Source organism: Motacilla alba, chromosome 17, assembly GCF_015832195.1.
Source record: "Motacilla alba alba isolate MOTALB_02 chromosome 17, Motacilla_alba_V1.0_pri, whole genome shotgun sequence".
In the NCBI taxonomy this organism is placed as follows: Eukaryota; Metazoa; Chordata; class Aves; order Passeriformes; family Motacillidae; genus Motacilla; species Motacilla alba.
This window is the reverse complement of record NC_052032.1, coordinates 7,673,896-7,701,828: the sequence shown is the minus strand read 5'-3', so window position 1 is coordinate 7,701,828 and position 27,933 is coordinate 7,673,896. Positions and strand designations below refer to the sequence as shown.

At 56.3% G+C, this 27,933-nt stretch overlaps 1 protein-coding gene across 2 annotated transcripts; it reads left to right on the top strand.

Moving 5' to 3' along the window:
* Window positions 1–596: 596 nt before the first annotated feature.
* SARDH (sarcosine dehydrogenase) lies at window positions 597–25,411 on the top strand. 2 transcript variants are annotated; one of them, XM_038156579.1, is made up of 22 exons: window positions 597–849; window positions 923–1,035; window positions 1,674–1,989; window positions 2,497–2,675; window positions 3,133–3,312; window positions 3,656–3,779; window positions 3,956–4,056; window positions 5,170–5,274; window positions 5,657–5,786; window positions 7,833–7,919; window positions 8,035–8,125; window positions 9,857–9,998; window positions 11,497–11,580; window positions 12,604–12,717; window positions 13,233–13,371; window positions 13,927–14,040; window positions 15,518–15,665; window positions 16,471–16,564; window positions 20,742–20,904; window positions 21,130–21,298; window positions 22,894–23,029; window positions 24,912–25,411. In XM_038156579.1, the coding sequence occupies exons 3-22, from the start codon at window positions 1,680–1,682 to the stop codon at window positions 25,035–25,037; spliced, it is 2,736 nt and encodes a 911-aa protein (XP_038012507.1). In that variant the 5' UTR covers window positions 597–849; window positions 923–1,035; window positions 1,674–1,679; the 3' UTR covers window positions 25,038–25,411. The 2 variants fall into 2 exon arrangements, with proteins under 2 accessions (XP_038012507.1, XP_038012506.1); XM_038156578.1 differs by having other exon boundaries at window positions 920–1,035.
* Window positions 25,412–27,933: the final 2,522 nt, after the last annotated feature.

Genomic DNA, 27,933 nt, shown 5'->3' with positions numbered 1-27,933 from the left:
CCAGTTTTGTCTCTGGGAGAAGGAGGGAAAATGCTGCAGGAGACAGGGGATAAAGCTGGAATAAGGGAACCCCTCGGCTCCTGTGCAAACCCTTCCCAAACTGGGGCAGTTTGGCTACCACAGGCTGTCCCGCAGGCAAGAGCAGAGGGATTGGGCACCGAGGAGCAGAAAAGGGGCATTTCTACTTAAGCTGGATGCTTAAAACCCCCCCAAAAACCATCCCATGGCTGCTCAGAGCTCTACAGGGGTGGGAGATGCTGCCTGGGGGACCGTGACGCTGCTGGGACCCCAATCCCTCCCAGCCACCAGCCAAACCCTGACTCCACCCCGACTTCTGCTTCTCTGAGATTCCAGCATGAGCCCCTTCAGCAGAACTTCTGTGTCCTGCCCAAACAGGCCCTAATTCCAGGGCTGAGCCCTGAGCTGAAGGAACAACAAACCTTCAGGTTCACAGATCAAAATCAAACCCTTCTTTTTCTACCCAACCCCAATTTAATTTTTTTTTTTTTTTTTGGTGTTGCTGCCTTCACTTTGAGCTCTTGGGTCTGGCTTAGGAGGGGTGTAAATGAATTTTATCTCTGTTCTTTGACTGGAGCCACTGGGAACTGCAGCAGGGGGGTCAGATGGTGCCTTTGCTCGCCGTGTTTGCTCTCTGGCATCCAGCTGACAGCTCCAGCCAGCCCGGGAGCCTGCGAGTCCCTCTGGCCCCAGCTGGGCTGTTTGTTCTCTGCTGGGCACCCAGCCGGGGAAAAAAAGCAGCATTTTCCTCCCTGTTTTGAATTTCTCCGCTCTGCCAGACTTTTTGTCTTGCCTGGGAAGCGGCAGAGCCACGAGGAGGGGGACAAGGAGGTAAGTCCCTCTTTTCTGTTGGCTCAGGCTGGCTCTGCTCGCCTCCAAGCGCTGGTTAATATTTTTGCAGCAGGGGCCAAGGGGACGGAAGAGGAGGAGGAGGAGGAGGAGGAGGAGAGCATCAGAGGAAGGCAGGGGCCCCACCACATCCCGGCAGGGAAAGCCAGCCCGGAGTGAGCCTTGCTGGTGAGTGGTGCCTGGTGGGAATGTGCCGTGGGCTGTCACCAAGGGGGAGTCTGAAGCTTGGGGGGACACTGGGGGGACAGCGGGGGCTCTGGTGGCCACGTGGCAGCAAGCAGGGGGTCTCAGAGGGGTGATCCCCAGGGCACACCCTGGTCGTGGCCTGTGGCTTGTGTAGGGGGGTCTGTGTTGTCCCCACTGCACCCCTCGTGTGCCCTAAATCTTGTTCCAGGAGCACATCCTGAGCCGAGTTCTCAGCCAGGACCTGCACAGGCAGGACCTGTCCCTGTGTCTCCCCCAGCACCCTCTGATCCAGAGCAAACCTGGCACCTTCTCTGTGGCCAAACAGCTCCTGAATTCCTACGGGGATAAAAAAAAGAAAAAAAGTGGTTTTTGAGGCATGAGTGGGCACAGGGTGCCGTGCCCTGGGAATTCCCAAACCCCCTTTTTAAGGGAGGGTGTTTGGGAGCTGCCCACACTCCAACTGGGATCCCATATCCTGCTGGAAAGGCAACCCCAGCTGCTGGAAAAGCTCCCAGGATGTGCCCAGGGCTCTCTCACCCTCTGCCCAGCGCCCAGAGCCGGGTGCCGAGCGCGGCAGAGGGGCAGCCGGGGATGCAGCCAGGCGCTTTTGGGATGTGCAGGTGGACATGTCCTCCCTGAGCCGTGCCTGCCGGGTCCCCCTCCGCCTGCCAGCCCCCTGGAGAAGCCCCCGGCCCTTCAGCAACGCCTCGGGCCCCACGGCCAAGAAGAGCGTCCCGTACCAGAAGACGCTGCAGGAGGAGGGCAGAGGGAGCAAAGAGCCCAGCCGGCCCCCGCCGGGCTCGGCGCAGGTGGTGGTGGTGGGAGGCGGCAGCCTGGGCTGCCAGACCACCTATCACCTGGCCAAAATGGGGCTCAGCGACGTGCTGCTGCTCGAGAGGGACCGCCTGACCTCGGGCACCACCTGGCACACGGCGGGTGAGTGGCGGGCACGGCTTGGGCGCTGCCCGGGGATGCTCGCGGCGTGGGATGTGCTGTACGAGAGTTTTGGCTGTAAATGCTGAGAGTTTCTGGCTTTCCTTCTGCCATAATATTTTTTAAAGTTCCCTAAATTTGCTTTCCCCCCCCAAGACTTATGTTGCTGCAGCAAAAAGACTTTAAAACACTTTATTTCCAGTTTCCACCCCCTTTTAAAGCCATTTTTCTACGGCAGGGAGGCAGAGCTATATAAACTCTTTAAATTTTTTTTTCCCCCACACTTTCCGGGTCCATCCACTCCATACCCCCTTTCTCCCATTCATTTAACTCCCAAAGAGAACAAAACCCGACGGTTTGTAGCATTCCCACAAATCCACGAGATGGAGCACGAGCCCCGCAGGGTGACACAGAGGGGACACACGGGGACAGCCCCCCACCCCTGCATCCCGCTCCGGGTGATGGGGAGGTGACAGAGCGTTTGTGGCACCCTGTGCGTGTCCCCCGCAGGTCTCCTGTGGCAGCTGCGTCCCAGCGATGTGGAAGTGGAGCTGCTGGCGCACACCAGGGATGTGGTCAGCCGGGATCTGCCCGCCGAGACCGGGCTGCACACGGGCTGGGTGGAGAACGGGGGGCTCTTCATCGCCTCCAACAAGCAGCGCCTGGATGAGTACAAAAGGCTGATGTCGGTAGGGAGGAGCCCTGGGGTGCGTCCCCCGGCAGGGTGGGTTGCAAAAAGGGGGGTTTTTTGTGGTCTCTGAATGTTCCATCCCTCACTGCCTTCCCACCTGGACAGCAGGTCCCTTCCAGGGCAGGCTCCTGACTTGCATAAGGCAGCCAAAATCCTTCAAACGCCTCCTAAGTTGGCAAAATTAAATCCAGCCTCAGATTTTTGATTGTTTAAATAGTGTCCCCATCGTTGTCCCCATTGTGCAGCGTCGTTCTTCCAGCTGCACAGGCAGCTTGAATTCAAAACCAGGATCACAGTCCCTGAAATCTGAGCATCACCCCAAGCTGGATTTAGGGTTTGGGAGATAAACTTGTCCTGGGATTCTCCTCCTCCTCCTCCTCCTCCTCCTTCAGCAGCATGTGGTGAGCAAAGCTTTTGTTCCCTACCTGAGCTCCTGCATCTCCTGTCCCTGGCAGCTGGGGAAGGTGTATGGTGTGGAGTCCCACGTGCTGACCCCGTCACAGACCAAGGACCTGTACCCCCTGATGAACACCGATGACCTCTATGGCACCCTGTACGTCCCCAAGGATGGCACCATGGACCCCGCTGGCACTTGCTCGACTCTGGCCAGAGCAGCCACTGCCAGAGGCGCCACGGTAGTTCTTAATTAGTAATTTACTCATTAATGCCTCTTGGTTTCATCCTCTGCCTTCCTCACCTTCTGCTTTCCCACCGGGGCAGAGCCGCTCCTGCAGGTTTGGGTTGTTCCCAACGAGAGTGTTGTCCTCTTGGTTGGGTGACAGTGACAAAGCTGGCAGGAGCCATGAGACCCAGGGAAAACAGAGGGTGGAAAAAAGGCCTTTAGGAGCAAGACAAGGCACTCAGAACGCTGCTTAGGTTCCCTTTTCCCAGGTTTGGGGCTGCATGTCAGGTGAGGGGGGTTGTCCCCCTGCCCTGGTGACCCTGCTGTGACTCTGCCCCCCTTTCCTGTGCCACCAGATCATCGAGAACTGCCCGGTCACGGGCATCCAGGTGAGAACTGATGACTTTGGGGTGAAGAGGGTACATGCAGTGGAGACAGCCCACGGGACCATCCAGACCCCCTGCGTGGTGAACTGTGCAGGTACAGGGGGCAGGGCACAGGGGAAGGGGTGGGACAGGGGCAGCGGCCACAGCTCAGGGGTGGCTTTGCTCCCGCGAGGAGGAAAGTCTGCACCAGCCCTTGTCCCTTGCATGGCTGTCCCCTGCAGCTGTCTGGGGGATGGAGAGGAGCTCAGCAAGGGCTTGTTGTCTCTGCAGGAGTGTGGGCACGGGCCCTGGGCCGGCTGGCGGGCGTGCACGTGCCGCTGGTGGCCATGCACCACGCTTACGTGGTGACCGAGCGCATCGAGGGCATCCAGGTCAGTCCTGCCTGGCTGCAGCTCGGCTCCTCTGCTCTGGGGGACAGGGCTGGAGAGGCAGAAAGACCCCCCCCTGCCCCTTCCAGGGACCCCCAGACCTGTGGGACCTCCTGATTCCTGCCAGGTCAGGCTCTGCTCTCAGGGGAGTGCACACCCTCAGCAGGGCTGTCAGATCACCTTGAACAGAGTCAGATTTAATATTTAACAAGGTTACAACTGGCAGGATGTTTTTTTTTTTCCTCAAGATCTCTGTGTTTGGTGTCTGATAGCAGCATTCATAAAGATCCCAGACCTTTCTGAGCAAGCTCCAGACCTGGCAGGCAGAGGTGTAGCTCTCCAAGCATTTCTAAACTGCCTCTATAAATCTGTTCCTGCCATCTGGCTGCAGAGAATTGCTTGGGAGTTGAAGGAGCCTCCATCCTCTCAGGCCCCAGTGCGCTGAGGGTGACACATTAATTAGTTTCCATCCTGCTGACACAGTCTGTGCCTGCCCTTTCAGCACGAGGTGCCTGGTTGTAAGAAGTGCTGCGGTCCATGATTGCATTTCTGTCCCAGTGACTCCGCCGTGCCCTACGCAGCAAGAAAGGCTCCAGAGGAGAGGCAGCCCTCGGTGCCTCCTGCTCAACCCACTTAATTCCACTTGTCAACACGGGTTGCAGTAGGCCCTACACCGATCCTTCAGTGTTATCTAAATGTTTCCCCATCCATTATTCACAAGAACAAATCCCTCATTCCTCGTGCGCCGCTGCCTGCGCCTCGAGCCGCTGCATCCCCCCGCAGAGGCGGGTGGCAGAGGAGGGATGATTGCTGAGCTAGGATCAACCCCAGGGGCTGCTCCCCATCCCCAGGGCACCCCTGGGTGCTGCTCAGGTGTCTGTGTAAGCTGCTCTGCCCATGTGCCCTGCTCTAGCCTGGTGTGGCCAGGTTAGCTGGGTGCTTTCCTGTTGGGGTGCCCAAATTTCGGTGCTGAGGAAGCACCCATCGTGTCCCATCCTTGACAGGTCACTGCTGCAGGTGCCCACCTTGTGCCCTGGACCTTGCTGGGTGCTGTAGGGGTGTCCCCATGGCTCTTGGCCTCCTCTGACCCCTGCACTCCCCCTGCCCATGTTTCAGAACATGCCAAACGTTCGTGATCATGACGCCTCGGTCTATCTGCGTCTCCAAGGCGATGCCCTCTCCGTGGGTGGATATGAGTCAAACCCCATCTTCTGGGAGGAGGTGAGTGGAGCCAGGAGGTTTGCTGGGGGAATGAGGCAGGTTTCCAGGGAAGCCACCTCAGAGGAATAGGCACAGCCCCCAAATTCTGCAGGCACCAACCTCTGGTGGCTGGTGGGGAAGGCAGGGGGAGCATCTCCCCTTTGGGGCTGTCTGTGGCACAGATACGCAGTGCAGAGGCAACAGGAGAGCCAGAAGCTGCTGTGCCCATCCCTCTATCCTTAATTCAGACTTCAGGTTTGTCTTGGTTGTTCAAGAAAACCACAGAATCCCAGAGATTCAATGCAGCCTTGATTTATCTTCCCCGAGGCTGCCAGAGATGAGGTGGTCTCACACAATCAGCCATCCTCTGTTCTGTGCCCTGATTCTTGTTCCTCCTCTTTAGGTATCTGAAAAATTTGCTTTTGGCCTCTTTGACCTGGACTGGGATGTTTTCATGCAACACATTGAAGGTGCTGTCAACAGAGTGCCAGTTCTGGAGAAAACAGGAATAAAATCCACTGTCTGTGGGCCAGGTAACGTGGCTGTGGCGACCACTGTGGTGGCACCGTGGTGTGACCACTGTGGTGACCACTGTGGTGACCACTGTGGTGGCACTGTGGTGGCTGGGTTTCTCTGAAGATTTTGCTGGAGGAAAAGGGAAATTTTATAACCTGGGGAGAAGAAAAACTCCCTGAATGCAGAGAGAGCGCTGCTGGTCTGGCTGCAGTGGTGGCATCTTCCAAGGGGTGGCATTCCAGGCCTAGCCTGGGTGGAGAAATAGAATCACACATCCAGAGACTCACAGAATGGTTTGGCTTGGAAGGGATCTTCAAAGATTATCTAGTTCCAGCTCCACTGCCATGGGCAGGGACATCTTTCACTGTCCCAGGTTGCTCCAAGCCCCATCCAACCTTGCCTTCAACACCTCCAGGGATGGGGCAGCCACAGCTTCTCTGGGCAGCCTGTGCCAGTCTTCCCACCCTTGTTGTAAATAACTTCTATCTTATAATTTCTTATAATCTTATCGATTTCTTATCATCTCAATTGTCCTTCTTTCAGTTTAAAGCCACTTCCCTGGGGAGCTGACTGCCTTGGTTTAGTCTGCAGTGAATGGCTCTCCAGCTGATGTTGTGGCTGCTGGACTGGAAAATTAAGGGGCAGATGTTTTGAAGCAGTGGCTGTTATTTTTTACCAAGTGTTATCTTCTGTAATTATTTTTACTACCTGCTCCTGGTCTAGTGAGGTTAGATTTACCCAGATTTACATCCCTGGTGTGGAGTTAAAGCCACCCCTGCAGTGGCAGCTGGAGGTGGTGCCAGACGTTGAGCCCAAGCCTTGCACACTTGGTTTGCTCTTAAAATCCTCTATACACCAAGAAATCAACTGCAATGAAAGCCCTTTTTGCTGAGGCACTTAAAGGGAAACTCTTCAGGTTGTATGAGGGGAAAGTGGGGCACGTCTCATGCCCTGCAGCAGATCAAACATGACTTGTACAAGGTGGAGACCTTGGCCCTGGGTCCAGCGGTTTGATTGCACTGTGGTGTGAGCAGAGCAGAACTGGCTGCTGGTAGATGAATGTCTCCTCTTTGTCGTACAATAATGTCATTTTCCAAGGCTCAGCTCTCCTGCTTTTCTCGCTCTTGATTGAAACCAGCAGCCTGTGGCAGCTGAGTCACGCTGGGCTGATCAAATGGCAAAGGCTTTGTCCCCTCTGCTGTGGTCACTGTGCCAAGGTCCCTGGAGCCTCACCACCCATCCCAGGGCAAAGTCAGCTGTGCTGGCAGGGGAGGTGCTTTGGCTGCTGCTCCAGTAACTCCCTGAGTTTGTAGCCTGGAATATCTGCACAGGGATACTGGCACGTGAGGAGCTGATCTGGTGACAGTGGGGATATTCTGGCTCTGCTCCTGCCTTCTCTGGAGCAGTGGGATCAGGGGAAACAAACTGGGCATTGCTAAGTGGGGAAAGACCCCCCTCTGTTTTCCCTCTCTCCTTTTACATGGATGGATGGATGGAGCACCATCAAACAGGGAGGAGGATTGCACACCTCTGTCAGGGGCTTTCTGTCCCCCCTGGTGAGGATTTGTAGAGGGATTTCCATGGCTGATGGCCCAGTGGAATTGCACTGGCAGCAGGAGACATTATGAGCACAGGAGAGACATCTCCATCCCTCCCTCAGCTGAACCGAGTGGTTCAAAGTTATGGAATTTCCCAACAGGAATTGACAAAGGTGGAATGCACCATCAGGAAACAGGGCCCAGATGTTAAAATGGCAACAAACAGATCAGTCCAGCCCCCTTGACGGGGGGGTTGGGAAGGAAAAAAGAGCCCTCAAAGTGCCTCATTCACCTTCTCTTGGGGAATTCATTTTGCTTCCCAAGTTTTCAGTCTAACTCCCAAAGCCTGTGCTGGGCAGTGCTTGGTGCTGGTGCAGTTCTGGCCCCACTGAGCTCTCCGGGAGCAGGACGAGGTCAGCAGGGGAGGCTGCAGGAGACCTGTTTGTGAAGTGTGTGATGTGTCCCCAGAGTGTGTGATTCCCCCCTGTCCTGGCCCTGCTGGCACATCCCCTCTCTATTTTCCAGAGTCATTCACAGCTGACCACAAACCACTCATGGGAGAAGCTCCGGAAGTCCGAGGGTTCTTCCTCGGCTGCGGCTTCAACAGCGCCGGTAAGAGAGACCTGAGGGGGCCAAAGGGGTCATACCCTGCTGGCACGGGATCCCTGGAGGATCCTGGCATTCCCCAGCCCTCCTGGCCCTGTCTGCACGCTGCCCTGTTCCCCAGGGATGATGCTGGGAGGTGGCTGTGGCAGGGAATTGGCTCACTGGATCATCCACGGCCGGCCGGAGAAGGACATGTACGGCTACGACATCAGGCAAGTCATCCTGACTGCTCCAGCTGCCTCCACGGGCATCCCTCACCCCTGCTGGTCCTTGGGGGTGCTTCCAAGGCAGGGCTGGCATCAGGAATGGCTGTCCAGGCAGCGTGTGTGTCCCTCCAAGGAGCTGGAATCAATTACAGGCAGCGGCTTTAATGAATGCACGCGTGGGGTTTGTCTCGTTTGCCTCATTCCGCTCCCACACAAACAGCTTCCATCAGGCACAAGGAGATCGTGGCGGTGGGAAAGGACAGGGTAATTATGTTTGGGGTTTGTTGTTCAATTAGAGCCGTGCCTAATCCTCTAAGTTAATAATCAGGGGGATGATTTCAACAGCACAAAGATTAGCTCGGCCCCCCTCTGCAGCACCACCCGGGCTGGGAGCTGTGGCCGTGCAGATGTTGGCTCAGTAATTGCTTTTGACTTGCTTGATTGTCTTTGATTGGGTTTGGGCTTTTTTACAGCCTGTAGTGACAGCAACCACCCTGTCAGGGACAAAGCTTTGAAAATCTCACCTTGCTTTAGTGGCCAAGCTGGCAAATGCCATGTTGGGTTGTGGGAGTGAGGGGCCTGCAGAGATGGGGGAGATGCCTCCAGCTGCCCCCTTCCACCAGCTGGGCTCGGGATGGGAATGGAGAGATGGAGAAATCCCAGGCTGGGCACTGGGTTGGCACCAGCACAGCCCCCCTGACCCCAAGGGACCCCAGCCCTGCTCAGGGCAGCCAGGGGCTTTCCACCCAAACATCTCCCGTGTCCCTTGTGCCCTGTCATCAAGCTGTCAGTCCCATTCCTTCCTTTTGGTGACAATTACCAAGCTCCTCTTTAAATAACTCCCTTTTCCACACATTTCAATATTTATCCTCTCAGAACATTTGCTTGTAAATATTTCATCTGGCAGCTGTTGCCCGCTTGCTGCTGTCAAAAATTCTGCTCCTTGGTGAAGGGGCTGAGGCTGATGGGGCAACCAGGGGTGCTGGTGACATGCCATGTGTCACCTTCTGCCAGCAGAAGAGGCAGCTGCTCTCACAGCTCTTGGGGAGCATCACTCGTATTCCTTGCAGGCCTCAGCCCCATGCCCTGCCTCTCCTCTGCACCCAGTCAGCAGGGAGGGAAGCTGAAAATATCATTTTAAAAGTCACTAAAAATGGCATCTTGTCCTTCATGGCCTGCCTGGGTCTCTTTCTGCAGCCCTGGGAAAGGTGCCACTTGTGCCCAAGGCTGCTCCCCGTGAGTTACAGGTCTCTGGGATTAACAACCTGACTGTGAGCTGAGCTGGCACACTCCTTCAAGGAGATTTTCTGTTTGAAAGATGGAAATACTTCAAATGAATTGAAAATATTTTGGGGTTTCTTCATATTTCAGCCTGGGGAGAACTGGGTGAAAAATATAAGGAATGTTTAGAGTTCATTCCCTCATCAGGGCTGTGTTTAAACCTGGGTGTGCCCTGAGGCTGGTCCCACGTTGAAGTGGGGCAGAATTAACCTCAAATTTCCCTTTTTTCCTATTTCCCCTCCTCAGCGGGGCTGTATTCTGCTCCCAGTTGCTCTGGGGTGGGTCAGCGCCGTGGCACGGCCAGCCCCGAGCCCTGCTTGGCTCCTCTGCTCCTGCCCACAAAACTGGAGCAGGAATAGCAATTTTACACCAGCAGCTGCATCCACACCTGGGTCTGGCCCAGAAGGTCGTGAGCTGGTGGGCTCATCCAGATGTTGCCATCTTCTTGCCTTCCAGGAGGTTTCACCACTCCCTGACCGACAACAACCGCTGGATGCGGGAGCGCAGCCACGAGTCCTACGCCAAGAACTATTCCGTGGTCTTCCCCCACGATGAGCCCCTGGCAGGGCGAAACGTGAGGAAGGACCCCCTGCACGAGGTGAGGGCCTGGGCTGGCCCTCAGAGCTGCCAAAAGGAGCTCACAACGAGTGGCTGCAGCTGGGTCGTTCCCCAAAGCTTCTGTGCTGCCATCCGTCCATCCTGGGGAGATCCCTGCCAGACCCCAAAGCTCACTGTGAGGGTTCTGGGGCCATGGGTGGTTGAATGGTTTAGTGCTCAGAGAGCCTGAGCATTGCCATGATATTTAACTCAGCAGACGTGGATTGAGAACCTGGTGATGATCACTGGGCAAGGGAAAAGGGGAGAGGAGAGCTCCGAGGCTGAGTCCATCCCAAGGGAGCTGAGAGGGCTGCGGGTGCTGAATGCTCCCAGGAACCTCCTGCCCCTGCTCACCGTGTCCTGCTCACAATCTAGCAGCAGTTTCTCCCCAAAACAACGTCTCTCATTGTGGAGTGAGGCTGGGGCACAAGGGAAGAGGGATGTGCCTCTCTGGAGCTGGTTTTGCCAGCACCCCTAAGTGGTTTTGCTGCCTGGAGCCACCAGCCGGGGCTCCCTCCTGCTCCAGCCCCTTCTTCACACAAATATCCACAGGTGAACACTCTCAAGATGCAGCACTTGAGACAAAAGCCCAATTCCCAGCATTTTGCTGCACCAGCAGCTCAGAACCCCCCAGATCCCTCGAGGCACTCATCTTGACTCAGCACCAGAGCCTCATCCCACTGCCAGCCCTGGCCCCAGCCCTGGCAAAGCCACATTTCCCAAGCCCATTCCTGCTTCTCTCTGATTGACATCACACCATTCCTCTTCCAGCTGGAGGGCAGAGGCTGGAGCAGTAAAACAGACACCCCTGCCCGCCAGCCCCCGGTGTTTGGTTGACAGCTCAGTTGTTTTCTGTCACTGAGGATGCAATTTATTTTTTAATAGCACGTCTAATAAGTGATGCCCACTTGACTGACAGGCTGGTATTTCTCCATGCAGCTCCAGAACATGTGCTGCGTTTTATAAATAGGCACTGAATGATTTCTGAGATGTTCAACAAAATCTATTCTTTTCCGAACTGAGGCTCCAAACAGAAATGTCTTAATGGATCCCTAATTAATTGCGTGCAGAGAGGTTTTCCTGAGAGCACAGAGGAGGAATGAGAAGGTTGCTGTATAAATATTAAATGTTGTTATGTAATTACTCTGTAAACACGGTGGGGAATCTTGCTCTCTGCATGTGGCATCTCTTGGTCAGTAATTTGGGCACCCCAGGGCAGGTTTTGGTGGGGTGCACAGCTGGGCTGTGGCTCGCTGCCCCTTGACCACCCTTGAGGAAAATATCCTGCCTGAGGGGGACAAAAACCAGGCCATTTTTAGGTTTGACACTGTTTTAAAAGACATTTTGGCTGAGTTTGGCTGTTGATAGCCAAACCAAGGGGTCACTAGTCTGTTCTTGACCCCACATCTGCACCCGAGGAGGGCAGCCTGAGCGCTGCTCAAAAAGCTGTGAAAGGAATTTTTCACAAAAAGCTGTTTGTTCCCATTTCTCCTGTGCAGGAGCTGCTGCGCCAGGGCTGTGTTTTCCAGGAGAGGCATGGCTGGGAGAGACCTGGCTGGTTCAGCCCTGGGGGAGCCGCCCCGGTAAGAACACCTGGGCTTTTGGGGGGTCTTCAGCCTGGAGAGACCAGCTGTGGTAGGACCCATCACCATGGGCAGGGATTTTGGGGTGGGGACCCCTCACCATGACAAAGATGCTGAGGGGGGGACCCATCATTGTGGGCAGAGATGTTGGGATGGGATCCATCCCCATGGGCAGGAATGTTGGGATGGGGATCCATCACTGAGGGCAGGGATGTTGGGGTGGGGATCCATCACTGAGGGCAGGGATGTTGGGGTGGGATCCATCCCCATGGGCAGGAATGTTGGGATGGGGATCCATCACTGAGGGCAGGGATGTTGGGATGGGGATCCATCACTGAGGGCAGGGATGTTGGGGTGGGATCCATCTCCATGGGCAGAGATGTTGGGATGGGGATCCATCACCATGGGCTGGGATGTTGGGATGGGATCCATCCCCATGGGCAGGGATGTTGGGGTGGGGATCCATCACTGAGGGCAGGGATGTTGGGATGGGAGCCATCTCCATGGGCAGGGATGTTGGGATGGGATCCATCTCCATGGGCAGGGATGTTGGGATGGGGATCCATCGCTGAGGGCAGGAATTTTGGCATGAGGATCCATCACTGAGGGCTGGGATGCTGTGGACTCATCCCCATGGGCAGGGATGCTCTGGTAGGACCCATCCCCATGGGCTGGGATGTTGGGATGGGATCCATCACCATGAGCAGAGATGTTGGGATGGATCCATCCCCATGGGCAGGGATGTTGGGATGGATCCATCCCCATGGGCAGGGATGTTGGGATGGGATCCATCCCCATGGGCAGGGATGTTGGGGTGGGGACCCATCCCCATGGGATGTTGGGATGTTGGGATAAGGATCCATCCATGGGCAGGGATGCTGGGGTGGGAACCCATCCCTGTGCTGATCAGGGATGCCAGGGTGGGGACCCACCACCACAGGCATCTCTCTAGGAGCAGGGTGAATATGACAAGGAGTCTTTTGGCTTCGGCCTCACATCCTCCTCCTCCTCCCTGTCTCCCAGGTCCTGGACTATGATTACTACGGTGCCTACGGCCACGAGCGCCACAGGGACTACACCTACAACCGCCTGCTGGGGGATGAGTACACCTTCGACTTCCCCCCTCACCACGACATCGTGAGTGGGGCTGGCAGCCCCTCCTGCCCTGCCAAAACTCCCAGTTCAGGCAGCTGGGGGACTTGGAGGCAGCAGAATTTGTGCCCCATCGCTGCTTTGGGTGATGCTCAGAGGGAGGGGAAACTCCAAAACAGCAAAAAATGTCCCAAAAATATGAAGAGAAATGTGTGGCCCGCGCTCAGAAACCTCAGGGGAGAGGCCGTGGGAATTATGCTGCTGTTTTCCAAAAGTGTTGAGAGCAGCTTGGGGGAAAAAATCCAACCTGATAAAATTTGGGTGTTATTAATGACAACTGTCACTGAGTTAGCGAGGGGAGGAATGGGATCAGGCACTCAGGGTGGCCTGTCAGGCTGGCTCCAGCAAATACCTGATTCTTCCAGCAGCATTTTGAAGCCTTTAAAGGCACTGGAAGAGTGTCCTGGTATCATTTCCCATTACATAAATGGTTTGTGTTTCCCTTTGTGGGCTGAGAGCACGGCTCAGCCTCAGCGCTGCCGTGTTTGCCCTAATTGCAGATCAAGAAGGAATGTCTGACGTGCAGGAACGCCCTGGCTCTCTTTGACATGTCTTATTTTGGGAAATTCTACCTGGTTGGACCTGAAGCTACGAAAGCAGCCGACTGGCTCTTCAGTGCTGATGTGAGCAAAGCTCCAGGTACAGCCTCAGCTCCTCCTTTTGCTGGGGAAATCTCACCCCAAAACAACCCAGGGGAACCCAGGCTGGCTTTTCCTCTCAGTGCTGCCTTTGCGGAGGGTTTGGGAAGAGGCTGCTCTCCCTGTCCTCAACATAAGGACCCTGTCCTCAACGAGGCTGTGCCTTGTTCACACAGGGGCTCAGTGCTCTGAGCTCGGGGATGAAGGAGGGAGCTTTCCCTCTGCCTCCAGCTGTGGCTCACATCTGGAGGTGCGGAGGGTGCTGCAGTAAATCAAGCACAACCCTCAAACAAGCCAGCTGCGGTTTGTTGTCCCCTTTTCCGAGGCTAGGAAGCAGCTTTGGGCATTTCCAAAGATGCAACTTCAGCTCCTCACACAGGAAAGGGGGAAAAAACCATCATTCCTTTCCCCGTGCCGGTGCCGGGACACCCACGGTCGGTCAGGGCAAAGCCAGGACGGGTGATTTAATGACGGGCACACCTTTCCCTGCTGCCCAGCTGCCTGTGCCCCCCGTGCCGGGCTGGCTGATGGGCAGCGGTGCCCGTGTGCCCCGCAGGCTCCACCGTGTACACCTGCATGCTGAACGGCCGGGGCGGCGTGGAGAGCGACCTGACCGTCAGCAGGATCAGCCCCGGGACTCCGGGCTCCCCCCTGGCCCCCGCTTTTGAAGGTAAAACCCCGAGCCCGGGGATGCTGCAGGGGGGAGCTCTGTGTTCACCCTCCCTGGATTCCCAGGTTTTCCCGCTGCCCTTTCAGCCGTGTCAGTGCACACAGAGTTTTCCAGTCCTGGGCAGGTTTGTCCCAGCACCTCCTCCCTCCCTGCCACGCTGGAGGGGCTGCAGGCACAGGGCTGATTGCATTTTCCTAATGGCAGCCACCTGGCTTTTTCCACCTCCATCCTCCGGTGCCTGTAACCCGATTATGGCCCCTGTCCCCGGGGCCCTGCGCTGCTCATCGCTGTTATTGGGTTTGTCCAGCCCTGCCTGGCAGCTCTGACCTCTGTCCCAGCCCTTATCAGCTGCAATTAAGGGGACTGAGAGGCAGCAGAGCAGCCCTGGGGGCAGGAATGGCATTAGGCAGCTGTGGAGGAGGATGCTGAGCTCGGTCTGGCCAGGGACAGGGTGAGAGCTGGGTGGCCACAGGGCCCTGTCCCCATGCTGTGTCACCCTCAGGTGTGCCATGGCAATCTCACCAGGCTGTGTCACCCTCAGGTGTGCCATGGCAATCTCACCAGGCTGTGTCACCCTCAGGTGTGCCATGGGGTAATCTCACCAGGCTGTGTCACCCTCAGGTGTGCCATGGGGTAATCTCACCATGCTGTGTCACCCTCAAGTGTGCCATGGCAGTGTCACCATGCTGTGTCACCCTCAGGTGTGCCATGGGGCACTCTCACCATGCTGTGTCACCCTCAGGTGTGCCATGGCAGTCTCACCCTCTTTGTCCCAGCAGCGTGGGGGTGCCTGTGATTTTTCCATCCCTGTGGGAGAATCCTTCTTCCCTCCTGTCTGGGCCGCTGGCAGGGGAAGCAGGCTGGGAAGTGGCTGGCAGAGCTGAGGCTTTGTCGGGCACTGGAGGTGTTTAATCACAGCAAAGTCTATTTTTCCAATTACAGTAGGTGGCTGCACTCATTATCATTATGACAGAATACCAGAGAGCAATTTCGTAGTGGCAGGAAAGACAGAGGGAAGATTGATTACATATTAATCAGCTCTCAAACACCGTCCCTGGGGATTTTTCCACCCAGGATTCCTGAGGAGATGCAATTCTTCCTTGCATACAGTAGGAATTGTACTGGAGTGGTTACAGGCTGGTCACTGCTGCTTTCCCTGCTCCCTCCTGCACTCACAGCTCCCTCCTCACCTGAGGGTCTGTTCTGTGCTGGGACAAAAGTGCAGATGCTTTGGTGTTGTTCTCAAGGAGTTTTTCCCTGTGCTGGTCACTTTCACTGCTGATGGCCGTTTGGTTCTCACTGTGCTGAGCCCCACAAAGAGCAGAGCCCCACAGCCCTCCCTGATCCCCCAGCTCTTTAACCCCCTTTTCCTGGCAGTCCCCAGCCGGGGCTGTGCAAGCTGGAGATGCTCAGGGCTGCCCTTCAGGCTCTGCAGGGCACAACCAGCCCTGAAGGGCAGCCCGGGGCTGTGTTCCAGGGGATGGCTACTACCTGGCTATCGGCGGGGCTGTGGCTCAGCACAACTGGTCCCACATCACCACCGTGCTGCAGGACATGAAATTCCAGTGCAAGCTCCTCGACTGCTCGGAGGAGCTGGGCATGATGAGCATCCAGGGCCCTCTGAGGTGAGCAGTGGGAGCCCCTCCCTGCAACCTGACCCGGGAGGGGTGGAGGGAGGGATGGAGGGAGTGATGCAGGGATAGAAGGAGGATGGAAGGAGAAATGGAGGGATGGAAGGAGGGATGCAGAGGTGGAAAGAGGGGTGCAGAGATGGAAGGAGGGATACAGGGATGCAGGGATGGAGGGAGGGATTCAGGGATGGAGGGAGGGATTCAGGGATGGAAGGAGGGATGCAGGGAGGGATTCAGGGATGCAGGGAGGGATGGAGGGTGGAAGGAGGGATGCAGGGATGGAAGGAGGGATGCAGGGATGGAAGGAGGGATGCAGGGAGGGATTCAGGGATGCAGGGAGGGATGCAGGGTGGAAGGAGGGATGCAGGGGTGGAGGGAGGGATGCAGGGATGGAAGGAGGGATGCAGGGAGGGATTCAGGGATGCAGGGAGGGATGCAGGGTGGAAGGAGGGATGCAGGGGTGGAGGGAGGGATGCAGGGATGGAAGGAGGGATGCAGGGATGCAGAGATGCAGGGAGGGAAGCAGGGATGCAGGGTGGAAGGAGGGATGGAGGGAGATTTGCCCCAGGCGCAGGGGTAGGTGTGAGCCCCACGACACTGAGTGCTGGTGTGGCTGGGGAATGACTCCATTTCCCACAGAACTGAAATTTCTTTTGAGGCTCCCACAGCACTGCACATCAGCCACCTCTGCTCCAGTCTGTCTTGCCAACAAGATGAGGGAGCAAGGTTTGGGGAAAGCCCCGAGGGCAGGCTGGCAGCTGGGTGCCCTCACTGCTCCCCCTTTGCTGTTTCCCCACAGCCGCGCTGTCCTGCAGGAGGTGCTCGACACCGACCTCAGCAACGAGGCCTTCCCCTTCTCCACCCACAAAATCACCACGGCTGCAGGATGCCAGGTAGGAAAGGGCCACTCCTTGAGCTGCCCAGGGAGCTCTGGGTTCTGTGTACCCACCAGCCAAGCACAGAATCCCAGATGGGTTTGGCTTGGAAGATTGTTGTGCTGCACTAAGTGGTTTCTTTAGTTGTTGTTTTGCACTGGGGTTTGTATTTTGCATGGAATAGTATACAGAAGATCATCTTGTTCCACCCCCTGCCATGGGCAGGTACACCTTCCACAGTCCCAGGGTGCTCCAAGCCCCATCCAGCCTGGCCTGGAACATTTCCAAGGATCCAGGGACAGCCACAGCTGCTCTGGGCAAACCGTTCCACCTCCCTCTGTTAGGAATGTGTCTGCCTCCTCTTTATTGCAGAGAGGTTTTTGCTGTGGTTTTTGTAGGAAAAGGCCAAAACCCCGAGTGAGAAAAGGGTGTTTCCCTCCCTGACTGCCTGGCAGGTGCCATCCTGCTCTGCCAGCCCCCGCAGGGGTGTCACAGCACTGAGCCTGGGCAAGGGACGGGGTGACTCATGGCTTTGCAGTGCTGCCAGAGGAACAAGAGATGCCTCCATGGATTAGGGCGAGCGCTGGTGATGAGATCTACCTGACACTCCAGACATTTTCCATTTCCCCCTCCTCATAAAGAAATGGGGACAATTTAATGCAAAGCCTGTCAGGTGCTGGCAGCAGGGACTGGGCAGCCTGGGAGCTGCTGTTTGATCACGGGAGAAGCCTGACAGCCCTGAGCTTCCTGTACAGGCACAGATCATCCTGCTTCTGCCCAGGCTTCAGGGCTCACAAATGCCCTGAAGCTGTTGATTGAGTTTGAACACCCCAAATAGAAGAGTTGGTGACCATGAAGTGTCATTTTCCTCAAAGGAGAAATGTCCAAGGAAAACCTGCTGCTGGCAAATTTGGGTGTCAGGGAAAAGCTTTAGCAAGGTTTCATGGAGAAATTCTGGTTTCTCAGCGATGTTTATCCTGTGTGGAATATTCCTACGGTGGCAAAAACACTTTGAAGAGAGGCTGGAATTTGTACCTGCTCCTTTCCATGGGAAGCCTGGGCAGGCCATGATCCCAGAGCATCCCTTTCCTGCTGGATGAGCTGGCTGGGAGGAGGAACCGTGCCCAGAACTCGCTCTGGCTCTCGGGCTGGAGCCTGGTGGGGGGTGAAGGAGGTGAAGGTGAAGCAGTAAATCTCATAAAAGGCAGCAGGAGAGCCAGGAGCTGCAGCAGGCTGGATGTTAAGGAAATTGGGTTAAGCCACGTGCGGCCACTTTTCATTCAGAATTAAAATGGCTTTAATTCGACTGCGGCTGCCTGCTGAAGGGATTGCTGCTAAATCAAATTAGAGCCTCTTGATTTGTGAGCAGCAGCCCGGCCAGGCCTTAAGGTGGTTTAACGAAGGCACAGATCTTGCCCAAGCCAGATGAATCTCCAAACCATTGCCATCAATGCACCCTGGGCTTCGAGTGCCCAGCAACTCAACCCACAGCGAGTTCAGCATCCCTCGGAAGGCCTGGGGGACTTCACAGCCAATCCACTGGTGCAGGTTGTCCAAAGTGCTGGATTTTAGTCTCCATTAATCCTCCCCACAGCCTCCTTTGTCAGCCTGTAGCAGACTGATATCATCTTGTAATAATCTGCTTTTGCCCTAAGAAAGGTGTAGAAATGTTCCTGTCTCCTCGGGTGTGATGAGTTTATTTGCATTTCACTTCAAGTTTGTTATAAATAATCCAGTCCTTCAAGGGAGACAGAGCTGGCAGAAGTTTTTGTGGATTCTTTGGAGTGTAAATTCCCTGATGGACAGAGAAAAGCTCTCCTGCTTCGGGGGTGTGAGCCGGGAGGGGACTCCCTGCCTGCTGCCAGGGCTGCCCTTCAGGAGATCTCCTTTGTCCCACTGGACAATGAACACCAGGGACCCCATCCCACGCTGGAATTAGAGTGGGAGGATCTCTCAGGGCAGCAGGCTGAAGCCTTTGCTGATATTATCACCTTCCAGGGGGATTAAACTGAACCCAGCATCTTAAAAAAGTTATCACCGAGATTTTCCTGCATTAACTCAGTAGTTGAACAAAATCAGCTGGAGTCAAAGGAGAGTTCCAGCAGAGTTAATGACTCTGGAAATTATGGATTGGTTTGTGAGTTTATATATAGAGTCTCTCATTGTATGGAACAGCAGAGAAAGGTCCCCTTTTGAATCTCACTGCTGGAGACAGGGGAAAATTCAGGTTTTCATTTTCTACAGTACCTAGAATGCTTTTGAATTGCTGCACAAAAACCTGGGAACGGATGCTATTCCACAGCTCCAGCTGGAAGACCTGTTCCTATGGGAATCCAGCAGAGCTGCTGAGTGCAGCCCTTGCCATTCCCCTCCGTGGTGGGATGTGAATCCTGCATGGGGTTCACGCACATCCCAGTGCCTCCCTGTGCCGAGCTGATCCCTGGCACCCCGATTTTCCACCTGTTTTCTGTGGGGCACTGCTCTCGCCGGGATGCTCATTCCCCTGGAGCACTGGTGCTTTGAGAGGCAGTTTCTCCCAGGAGTAAGTTGCTCTCGATTGTAAAGAGCACTTTAGCTGCAGTCCCAGACGGGGTTAACGAGCCGGGAAGTTGCCTGTCAATCCCCGGAGCATCTCCTGCCGCAGTGAAGATGGAAGCTGGCTTGAAGCAGCCTCTTCTCAGGCTGTTCCCTGATTAGATGACACCTTTGTGAAGAGGAGAAGGCTTCTCTGAGCCCCTTGTGCCCGCGCTCCTGGGGGAGGGAGTGCCAGCCTTTGTGCCCGGCTGCGGGGCTGTGCCAGGGACCGGGGCAGGGCTGGCTCCTGGCACCTCAAAACAAATTCCCCATCCTGTGTTCCTTCCTCCTCCCCACTCCTGGTGCAGAGGTTAAGGCTTCTGACAATTTAAAAATTGTAAACTCAGCTTGAGGACGTGATTTTGGTGCTAGGGGAAGCGGGAGTGGAGTTGGGCTCCCAGCTGTGCCCCCTGGCCATGCTGGCAGCACAGAGCCCAGGCAGCCCTGGGGCACTTCTGCCTGCTTTGGGCAGCAGCTGCTGGGCTCTGGTGGCATTTGTCCCCGGGGTTAGAGAGCACAGCTGGCACCAGCTCTGCCTGAGAGCTCAGCAAACAGCAAAACACAGCTTCTGCCCCAGCCACAGCCAGAGCCAGCACGGCCAGGCCAGCCCAAGGCCACCAGAGCCAGCCTGGAGGTGTGTTCTGAGCTGGGGACAGCTTTGTTAACAGCACAGATCCCAGCCCAGAGAGGAACTCTGGAGGCAATCTCTCTCCCAAAGCCAGCTCTGTGTCTGCAGTGGATGTGCACCCAAAGGGATGAACCAGAAGGGGCTTTGTGGGGGAGGAAGTGGAGAAACACAGCGGGATGAATCAGAGGGAAAGGCAGCCCAGGCTGCAGGGCTGTCTCCAGGGAAGGTGCCTGAGTTGGGCCCGTCCCAGCTGCCCTGGAAAGCTTTGGGAATGGAGGCTGTTCCAGAGGGACAGCAGGGGGGTGCCTGGGTGAGAAGCTGGTGGAACACAGGCAGGGCAGGCTGTTCCCTGGGACTGCAGCCAGTCTCCATCCAGGGAATGAGGCTTCTCTGGAGGAGCACTGAGTCCCCTGTGCTGATCTGCTCATTCCCCCTTGGAGCCTCCGGCACTGGGTGTGGGGCTATGTGACAGCACAGCTTTGGGACACAACCTCCATGGGAACCCTGAGCATTCCCTGCTGGGACTGGGACATGCCCAGGAGCCCTGGGGTGCCTCTGCTGTGGCAGCACTGTCCAGGAAGGATCATCCCTGTGGCAGGGACAGCAGTGATGAAGTGCCCCACAAGCAGGACAGCCCTGCTGGGGACCAGCTTCCCTGTGTCAGAGGATCAGCAGAGGGAGACAAAAGCTCGGCTGGAGCTGGAGCATCACATCTCACCCCAGCTCTGGAACCCATAGCCAGAGGATGCTGCAGCAGCCACCTCTGCCCACTGGCACTGATGGTAACGGGCTTTGAGGTGCCAGGCTTAGGATGTCCAGAGATGAGAAATTCACTCTGAGCCTGCCTTTGTGCAAGAAAGAAGAGTCCAGAACTGCCTTCCCCCACAGTTCCCAGGCAAAGCTGGCTTTTCCCCTGCCACGGGAGCGTGTGGCCCCTGCCAGGCTGCACAGCCCAGCTCCGCCACGGGGATGTTTGCCCTCTTGCCTTTGCAGGTCCGTGCCATGAGGCTGTCGTTCGTGGGGGAGATGGGCTGGGAGCTGCACGTGCCCAGGGCCGACTGTGTGAAGGTTTATCGGGCGGTGATGCAGGCAGGAGCCCGGCACGGCATCGCCAACGCCGGCTACAGAGCCATCGACAGCCTCAGCATCGAGAAAGGTCCTGGTTCCCTCTCAGCAGCACTCTCTGCTCTTCCTCCAGCGGGGGCAGCAGGGCAAGGAGCTTTTCTCAGCTTCGGGGTGGGTCAGTGTGATGGGAGGGTCTCAGAATTCCCCTGTGGGCTCCTCTCCAGGGTGTTTTACCCACGTGAACGAAGGGCAGCGGGTGTGCCGGGGGCAGGGGGCTGTGCCAGGCTCAGCGGGTGACCCCGCTGGCTCCCTGCAGGCTACAGGCACTGGCACGCAGACCTGCGGCCCGATGACACCCCGCTGGAAGCAGGGCTGGCCTTCACCTGCAAGCTCAAGTCCAGCATCCCCTTCCTGGGCCGGGAGGCCGTGGAGGCACAGAAAGCCAAGGGCATCTTCCGCCGCCTCGTGTGCTTCACCACGGAGCAGTGAGTACACAGGGGAGGGGGAACCACTGAGCAGCGAGTGAGTACCACTGAGGAGAGAGTGAGTAACACAGAGGAGTGAGTACCACTGAGGAGAGAGTGAGTAACACAGAGGAGAGAGTGAGTAACACAGAGGAGAGAGTGCCACTGAGGAGAGAGTGAGTAACACAGAGGAGAGAGTGAGTAACACAGAGAGTGAGTGAGTGCCACTGAGGAGAGAGTGAGTAACACAGAGGAGAGAGTGAGTAACACAGAGGAGAGAGTGAGTAACACAGAGGAGAGAGTACCACTGAGGAGAGAGTGAGTAACACAGAGGAGAGAGTGAGTAACACAGAGGAGAGAGTGCCACTGAGGAGAGAGTGAGTAACACAGAGGAGAGAGTGAGTAACACAGAGGAGAGAGTGCCACTGAGGAGAGAGTGAGTAACACAGAGGAGAGAGTGAGTAACACAGAGGAGAGAGTGAGTAACACAGAGGAGAGAGTACCACTGAGGAGAGAGTGAGTAACACAGAGGAGAGAGTGAGTAACACAGAGGAGAGAGTACCACTGAGGAGAGAGTGAGTGCCACTGAGGAGTGAGTGAGTAACACAGAGAGTGAGTGAGTACCACTGAGAAGAGAGTGCCACAGAGAGTGAGTACCACTGAGGAGAGAGTACCACTGAGGAGAGAGTGAGTAACACAGAGGAGAGAGTGCCACAGAGAGTGAGTGAGTATGAGGAGAGAGTGAGTGCCACTGAGGAGTGAGTGCCACAGAGAGTGAGTGAATACCACTGAGGAGTGAGTGAGTACCTCAGAGCAGTGAGTACCACTGAGGAGTGAGTGAGTACCACTGAGGAGTGAATGAGTACCACTGAGGAGTCAGGATCACTGCTGGCTCTGCTCCCTGCTGCAGCTCCCAGCCCAGCATCACCCCTGGAGCAGCACCTCCACTTCTTGGTTTTCCTAGCTTTTACTGAGAGGTGTTTTAAAAGATTTTATTCTTCTATCAGTTTCGATGAAAGGTGAGATATAAGGGATATAAAACTCAATGCTATTGCATCAGAAGCTAACCTATTTCTTGGTTACAATACCTTAGTTTTTCAGCCTATTAGCTTTTGCTACAGCATGCTGTTATTACCTCTAACACCAATCACCTATGTTTTTACCCCACATGGTCCTGCTACCATGCACCTTTCACAGCTCTAATTCTCTAACATATCTGGTCTTTTTGTGAGGCCATACTTTAAAACTTGTTGGAACTTGTTCCTACTTCAATGTCTCTCTCAACAATGTTGTCTTAACAATTCTTCACGAATCCATTTCTCACACACACACACAGGGGTGCCACACCTGGACAGCTGTTTTCCATGCTCCAATTCCATCTCTAATTCAAATCCCACTGCAAATTCCCTGTTGGATGTTCAGTGGGAGCTGCAGGAGGTGGGAGGGTTGATCTTGTTTCACCCAGATTGGGCTGGAGGGACTCTGGGTTCAGCACGGAGAGGTGAAAGAGCCAATGGGCAGTGGGAGCCCTGGCTCGTGGGCTGGTCTGGGGCAGAGCCAGAGCCCTGTGCCCCGTGCAGGGGCTCTGCTGGGGCAGCTGTGCCCTTGCCTTGCAGGAAGGTGCCCATGTTCGGCCTGGAGGCGGTCTGGAGGGACGGCCAGGTGGTCGGCCACATCCGCCGGGCAGATTTTGGGTTTGCCATCGACAAAACCATCGCCTACGGCTACATCCGAGACCCTGCAGGGGGCCCGGTGAGTGCAGAGCCCCGGGGGGACTGTGCCTCCTGCCCTGCGGAGCCACAAACCCACTTCTGTCACCTGGGGTGGCCGTGCCTCCTGCCCTGCAGTGCCACAAACCCACTGCTGTCACCTGGGGTGGCTGTGCCTCCTGCCCTGCAGTGCCACAGACCCACTGCTGTCACCTGGGGTGGCTGTGCCTCCTGCCCTGCAGTGCCACAGACCCACTTCTGTCACCTGGGGTGGCCGTGCCTCCTGCCCTGCAGTGCCACAAACCCACTGCTGTCACCTGGGGTGGCTGTGCCTCCTGCCCTGCAGTGCCACAGACCCACTGCTGTCACCTGGGGTGGCTGTGCCTCCTGCCCTGCAGTGCCACAGACCCACTGCTGTCACCTGGGGTGGCTGTGCCTCCTGCCCTGCAGTGCCACAAACCCACTGCTGTCACCTGGGGTGGCTGTGCCTCCTGCTCTGTGGTGCCACAAACCCACTGCTGTCACCTGGGGTGTCTGTGCCTCCTGCCCTGCGGTGCCACAGACCCACTGCTGTCACCTGGGGTGGCTGTGCCTCCTGCCCTGCAGTGCCACAGACCCACTGCTGTCACCTGGGGTGGCTGTGCCTCCTGCCCTGCGGAGCCACAAACCCACTGCTGTCACCTGGGGTGGCCGTGCCTCCTGCCCTGCAGTGCCACAGACCCACTGCTGTCACCTGGGGTGGCTGTGCCTCCTGCTCTGTGGTGCCACAAACCCACTGCTGTCACCTGGGGTGGCCGTGCCTCCTGCCCTGCAGTGCCACAAACCCACTGCTGTCACCTGGGGTGGCTGTGCCTCCTGCCCTGCAGTGCCACAAACCCACTGCTGTCACCTGGGGTGGCTGTGCCTCCTGCCCTGCGGAGCCACAAACCCACTGCTGTCACCTGGGGTGGCAGGTGGGACAGCAGCTCCCTCGTGCTCCCCTGGGCAGGTTGGAGGGTGAGGGGTTGGTGCCAAAGTTGGTGTCACTGTCACCGCGTGAGGTCCGTGCACGGCTCAAGTGCTGCCTCAGAGGTTAATTACAAACAAATATTTAATTGCAGTAGCTAATTCACTTATGTTGTAGGGAGGAATGGCCAGTTCGAGCAGGGCGAGATGTTAATTAACCCTGGGAGACTCCTGGGTAATCAGTCAGGTGCCCTCATTTAGCAGCGTGCTGTGGGGACAGAGGTTGGGTTGACATCTCCAGGGACCTTTTCTGTGCCAGCCAAGAGCTGTGTGTGGGCTGTGATTCCTGCTCTTGCTTGCCTTGGCTTTTCATCCTGCATCCCTGCAGGAGTCCCAAGGCCAGTGGCTTTGTGGCTCAGTTGCCCCTGGGAACCCCCTTTTCTCCTAGTGATGAATGTTTTTCCTTTTCCTTTTCCTTTTCCTTTTCCTTTTCCTTTTCCTTTTCCTTTTCCTTTTCCTTTTCCTTTTCTTTTTCCTTTTCCTTTTCCCTTTTCCCTTTTCTTTTTCATTTTCCCTTTTCATTTTCCTGCTCCTCTCCCTTTTCATTTTCTTTTCCCTTTTGCTTTTCCCCTCCCTTTTCCTTTTTCGCTTTCCTCTTCCTCTTCTTTTCCCCCTTTTCCCTTTTCCCCCTTTTCCCTTTTTCCCTTTCCTCTCTCCTTTCTTTTCCCCTTTCCTTTCCCCTTTTCTCTTTCCATCGTATACCCCCACAGCGGAAAAAAAAGAAACCTCAAATTTTCAAACACTGAATTTTTTTTTTCAAACAGGGTGCTTTTAACAGTTCTCTTCCTCCTTTCCACACATCCTCTCGGGATGGCAGAGCCGGGTTTTCTGCAGATGTGTGGGGCGGCTGGGAGCTTGCCCAGGGGTGGAGCTGGGATGCTGGCACCCTGCAGGGGTTTTTCCATGGCTCTGCCTCGCAGGTTTCCCTGGATTTTGTGAAGAGTGGCAGCTACGAGCTGGAGAGGATGGGAGTGACCTTCCCGGCCCGAGCCCACACCAAATCCCCGTTCGACCCCGACAACAAACGTGTGAAGGGCTTTTACTGAGGGCGGCTGGGCTGCCCAGAGGAGCTGCGGGCTGAGCTCCGGCCCCACCTGCCCCGCTGGCTCCGGGGTCAGCTGCAAGAGCCGGGAGCCCGCGAGTCAATGTGGGTCACATCAGAGGGGAGAGGAGGAAGGGAGTCCAAAAAGTGCAAAGACTCTGCTGCTCTGTTTCCCGAGTGGAGCAGGGCCACTGCAGCAATAATTCTTTTCCGTGGGTTGATTGGCCTGCAAACAGTGTTTGGTCCCACTGTGTGTGAAGTGGTTTCAATTTGTGACTTTGCTGGAAACTCTTTCCCCCCAAATGTAGTTTCATGTCGCCTGGAAATGAATTTTTTTTTTAAACTAGCTCTGCTGTTCATACAGCTGGAGCCCCCAAACCTGCCGTGCCTCTGGTCCCTTGCTGCGTCTGTCCCCACTCCCATGGGTGTCACCTCATCCTGGGGACTCTGCTGGGAGGGGGCCGTGGAGGGAAGGGGCAGGAGTGCAGGGACATTGCCAGGCTCACGCTGTGGGTTCCTCTCTGCAGTGCTGCTGTGTTTGTGTGTCATGATCATGGAGCCATGGAGCAGCTGGGCTTGGAAGGGACCTCAAAGCCCATCCCATGCCATGGCTTCCATGGCCAGGACACCTTCCACTGCCCCACTGCTCCAATCCCCACCTGGTCTGGCCTCGGACACTTCCAGGGATGGGGCAGCCAGGATTTTTCTGGGCTGCTCCTGGCACAGGCTGTGGTGTAAGGTGGCCAGCGGGGTCACTGGCCCCATGGCTGCCCTTGCTGGCAGCTCCCTGGTCCCTCGTGGCTTCTTCCCAAAGGTCACCTTGGAGGTGGCTCCTTTTAGCTCCTGACAGAGAGGGGGATGCTGCCAGAGGCTGAGCCGTGAGCTCAAACCCCTCTGGCAGCTCAGAGCCAGCCTTGGGGGCAGCAGGGAGGGCAGCAGGGAGGGTTTGCCCTCACATGCACACAGCCCGTGCTGCAGGGAAGGATCAGCAGCTCCCCATCACCACCCCTTGCTCTGCTCCCCTCACTGGGCTCTCTGCTGGAGCTTTCACCCGCCTGAAGAAATAATCTCACTCCCTGCTCTTCCCTTTTCCTCCCTTGACTAGGCTTGCTTGGGTCACAGCCTCTTTAGAGCTGATTTCAATTCCTTGCCCTCGTGCCACGGGCGCCACGGGCAAGAGCGTGAACTCTGAAATGCTTTGGTTTTACGGAAAACATTAAAAACCAAGATTGAGATGAATTTTTCACTTGAATAGGAGGTGACTGCCCTGCCTCTGGCAGGGTGGAGGGCAGGGGAGGGGGTGGCTGTGGTCCTGTTCTGAGGGAAGGAGCATTCTGCCTCCCTGCCATCCACTCCGTGCCTGGAAGATCAGATTTTGTTTTAGAAAGCCTTTTCTGGCATGCAGTGCTCTGATCTGAGGTTTCTCTTACACCCAAAGTGGCTGGGAAGGAATTTTGGGGGCCACCTGGCCTGGATCCACCTGTCCCAGGGCAGCAAGGACAGGCACCAAGCTGGGATGGACATGGACTCTCCCCCACCTCCACACCTCCAGCCTCTCCTCTGCTCCTCCTGAGTGTTCTCCATTCAGAGCTCAACAGCAAAAAGCAATTTATTTTACATTTAGATATTTAATGGAACAATTTTTTCCTGACAAAAGATTTGTCATTCCCCCTCCTCCCCTCCCCTTTTCCAAACCCCATCCCAGAGGTGTCGTTTGTTCCCAGCCATTGGCATCTGGTGGCATCGAGAGGAACAATCCAGAGCGTGGAGGAGTGGGGAGGGGAGGGAGGGGAGTGCTGGGTGGGTGTTGTGGCCCCCCTCCATCCTTCCCATCTTCCATCAATCCATCCCTCCATCCCTGCCACAGCTGCCAGCATGGGGGAGCACCTGTGGAGCCATCCTGAGCTAGGCAGGACCGTGGGACACCAGCAAGGCTTTTGTGCTGCTCCCACACACCCTTTTGCTCCGTGCCTCAGTTTCCCCCGCCGGCAAACAAGCTCCTTCCCCCCTCCCTGGGGCTGCACAATAGCAAACCTCGCCGTTATTATTCCGGGGGTGGGAAGCAGCATTACTCAGAGCCAGCATTGCTAATCGCACACTAAATATAGCTCTTTCCCATCCCCGGAGGGCTTGCTGAACTCTGCCTGAGGAGCTCGAACCCCCTCCCGAGGCAGGGCCGGGGCAGCGGCTGGCACCGCCGTGCGGGCAGGGATGTTCCCCACGATGGATGCTCCTGCCTGGGGGCGCCTCCCCTCCTGCTGCCAGGCTCTGTGTCAGTCCCTCCGGAGCTTGCCCAGCTGCAGGGGGATGGGGGCAGCGGGCTGAGGCTCCGGGGAGGGTGGGCAGCGAGGGCTGGGCTCCCGCAGCCTCTCGGTGATGCTGGGAAGTGGCTGCTTCTCCCACTCGCCCTGCAAGAGAGGTCAGCACCCTGAGAGCACAGCAGGTGGAAATGCTTTGCTCCAGCAAGGGAGGAAGGTGTTGGAGGCTCGGTGTTTGGAGAAACAACACCAGTTTAAACGTCTGAAGAGGTTTTTAGCCCAAATCAGGGTGTTTTCTCATGAGACATCACTAATTATTCCTAGTGCAGAAGCACCTACACATCCCCTGAGTGGCACAGACGTCTGAGGTGTTCCACAAATCCACCCCAGCTGGGGAGTTTCCACCCCAAAAAGCGTTACCTGCCAAGCCAGGTGGAGACAGCTCAAACCAGGGAGTGCCACAGGCCCACCATGCTCTGGAAAAGCAGGGACTGGCAGGAATTTCCAGCAGGGATGTGCCCGTGGAGCAGGAGGGATGCAGCAGCCTGGCTGAGGTGCCATGGAAGGGCTGTCACAGCCATCAGGGCTCAAGGTGACCACGGCCAGGACAAATCCCCCCACTCTGTGCATCCGTGGTGACGC

Bases quoted from the DNA above. Each gene is read 5' to 3' on its own strand.
- SARDH (XM_038156579.1), top strand. From the start codon at position 1,680: ATGTCCTCCCTGAGCCGTGCCTGCCGGGTCCCCCTCCGCCTGCCAGCC. The intron at 14,041-15,517 runs GTAAAACCCCGA...GCTGTGTTCCAG, and splicing joins CCTGGCCCCCGCTTTTGAAG to GGGATGGCTACTACCTGGCT. The intron at 23,030-24,911 runs GTGAGTGCAGAG...TCTGCCTCGCAG, and splicing joins GAGACCCTGCAGGGGGCCCG to GTTTCCCTGGATTTTGTGAA.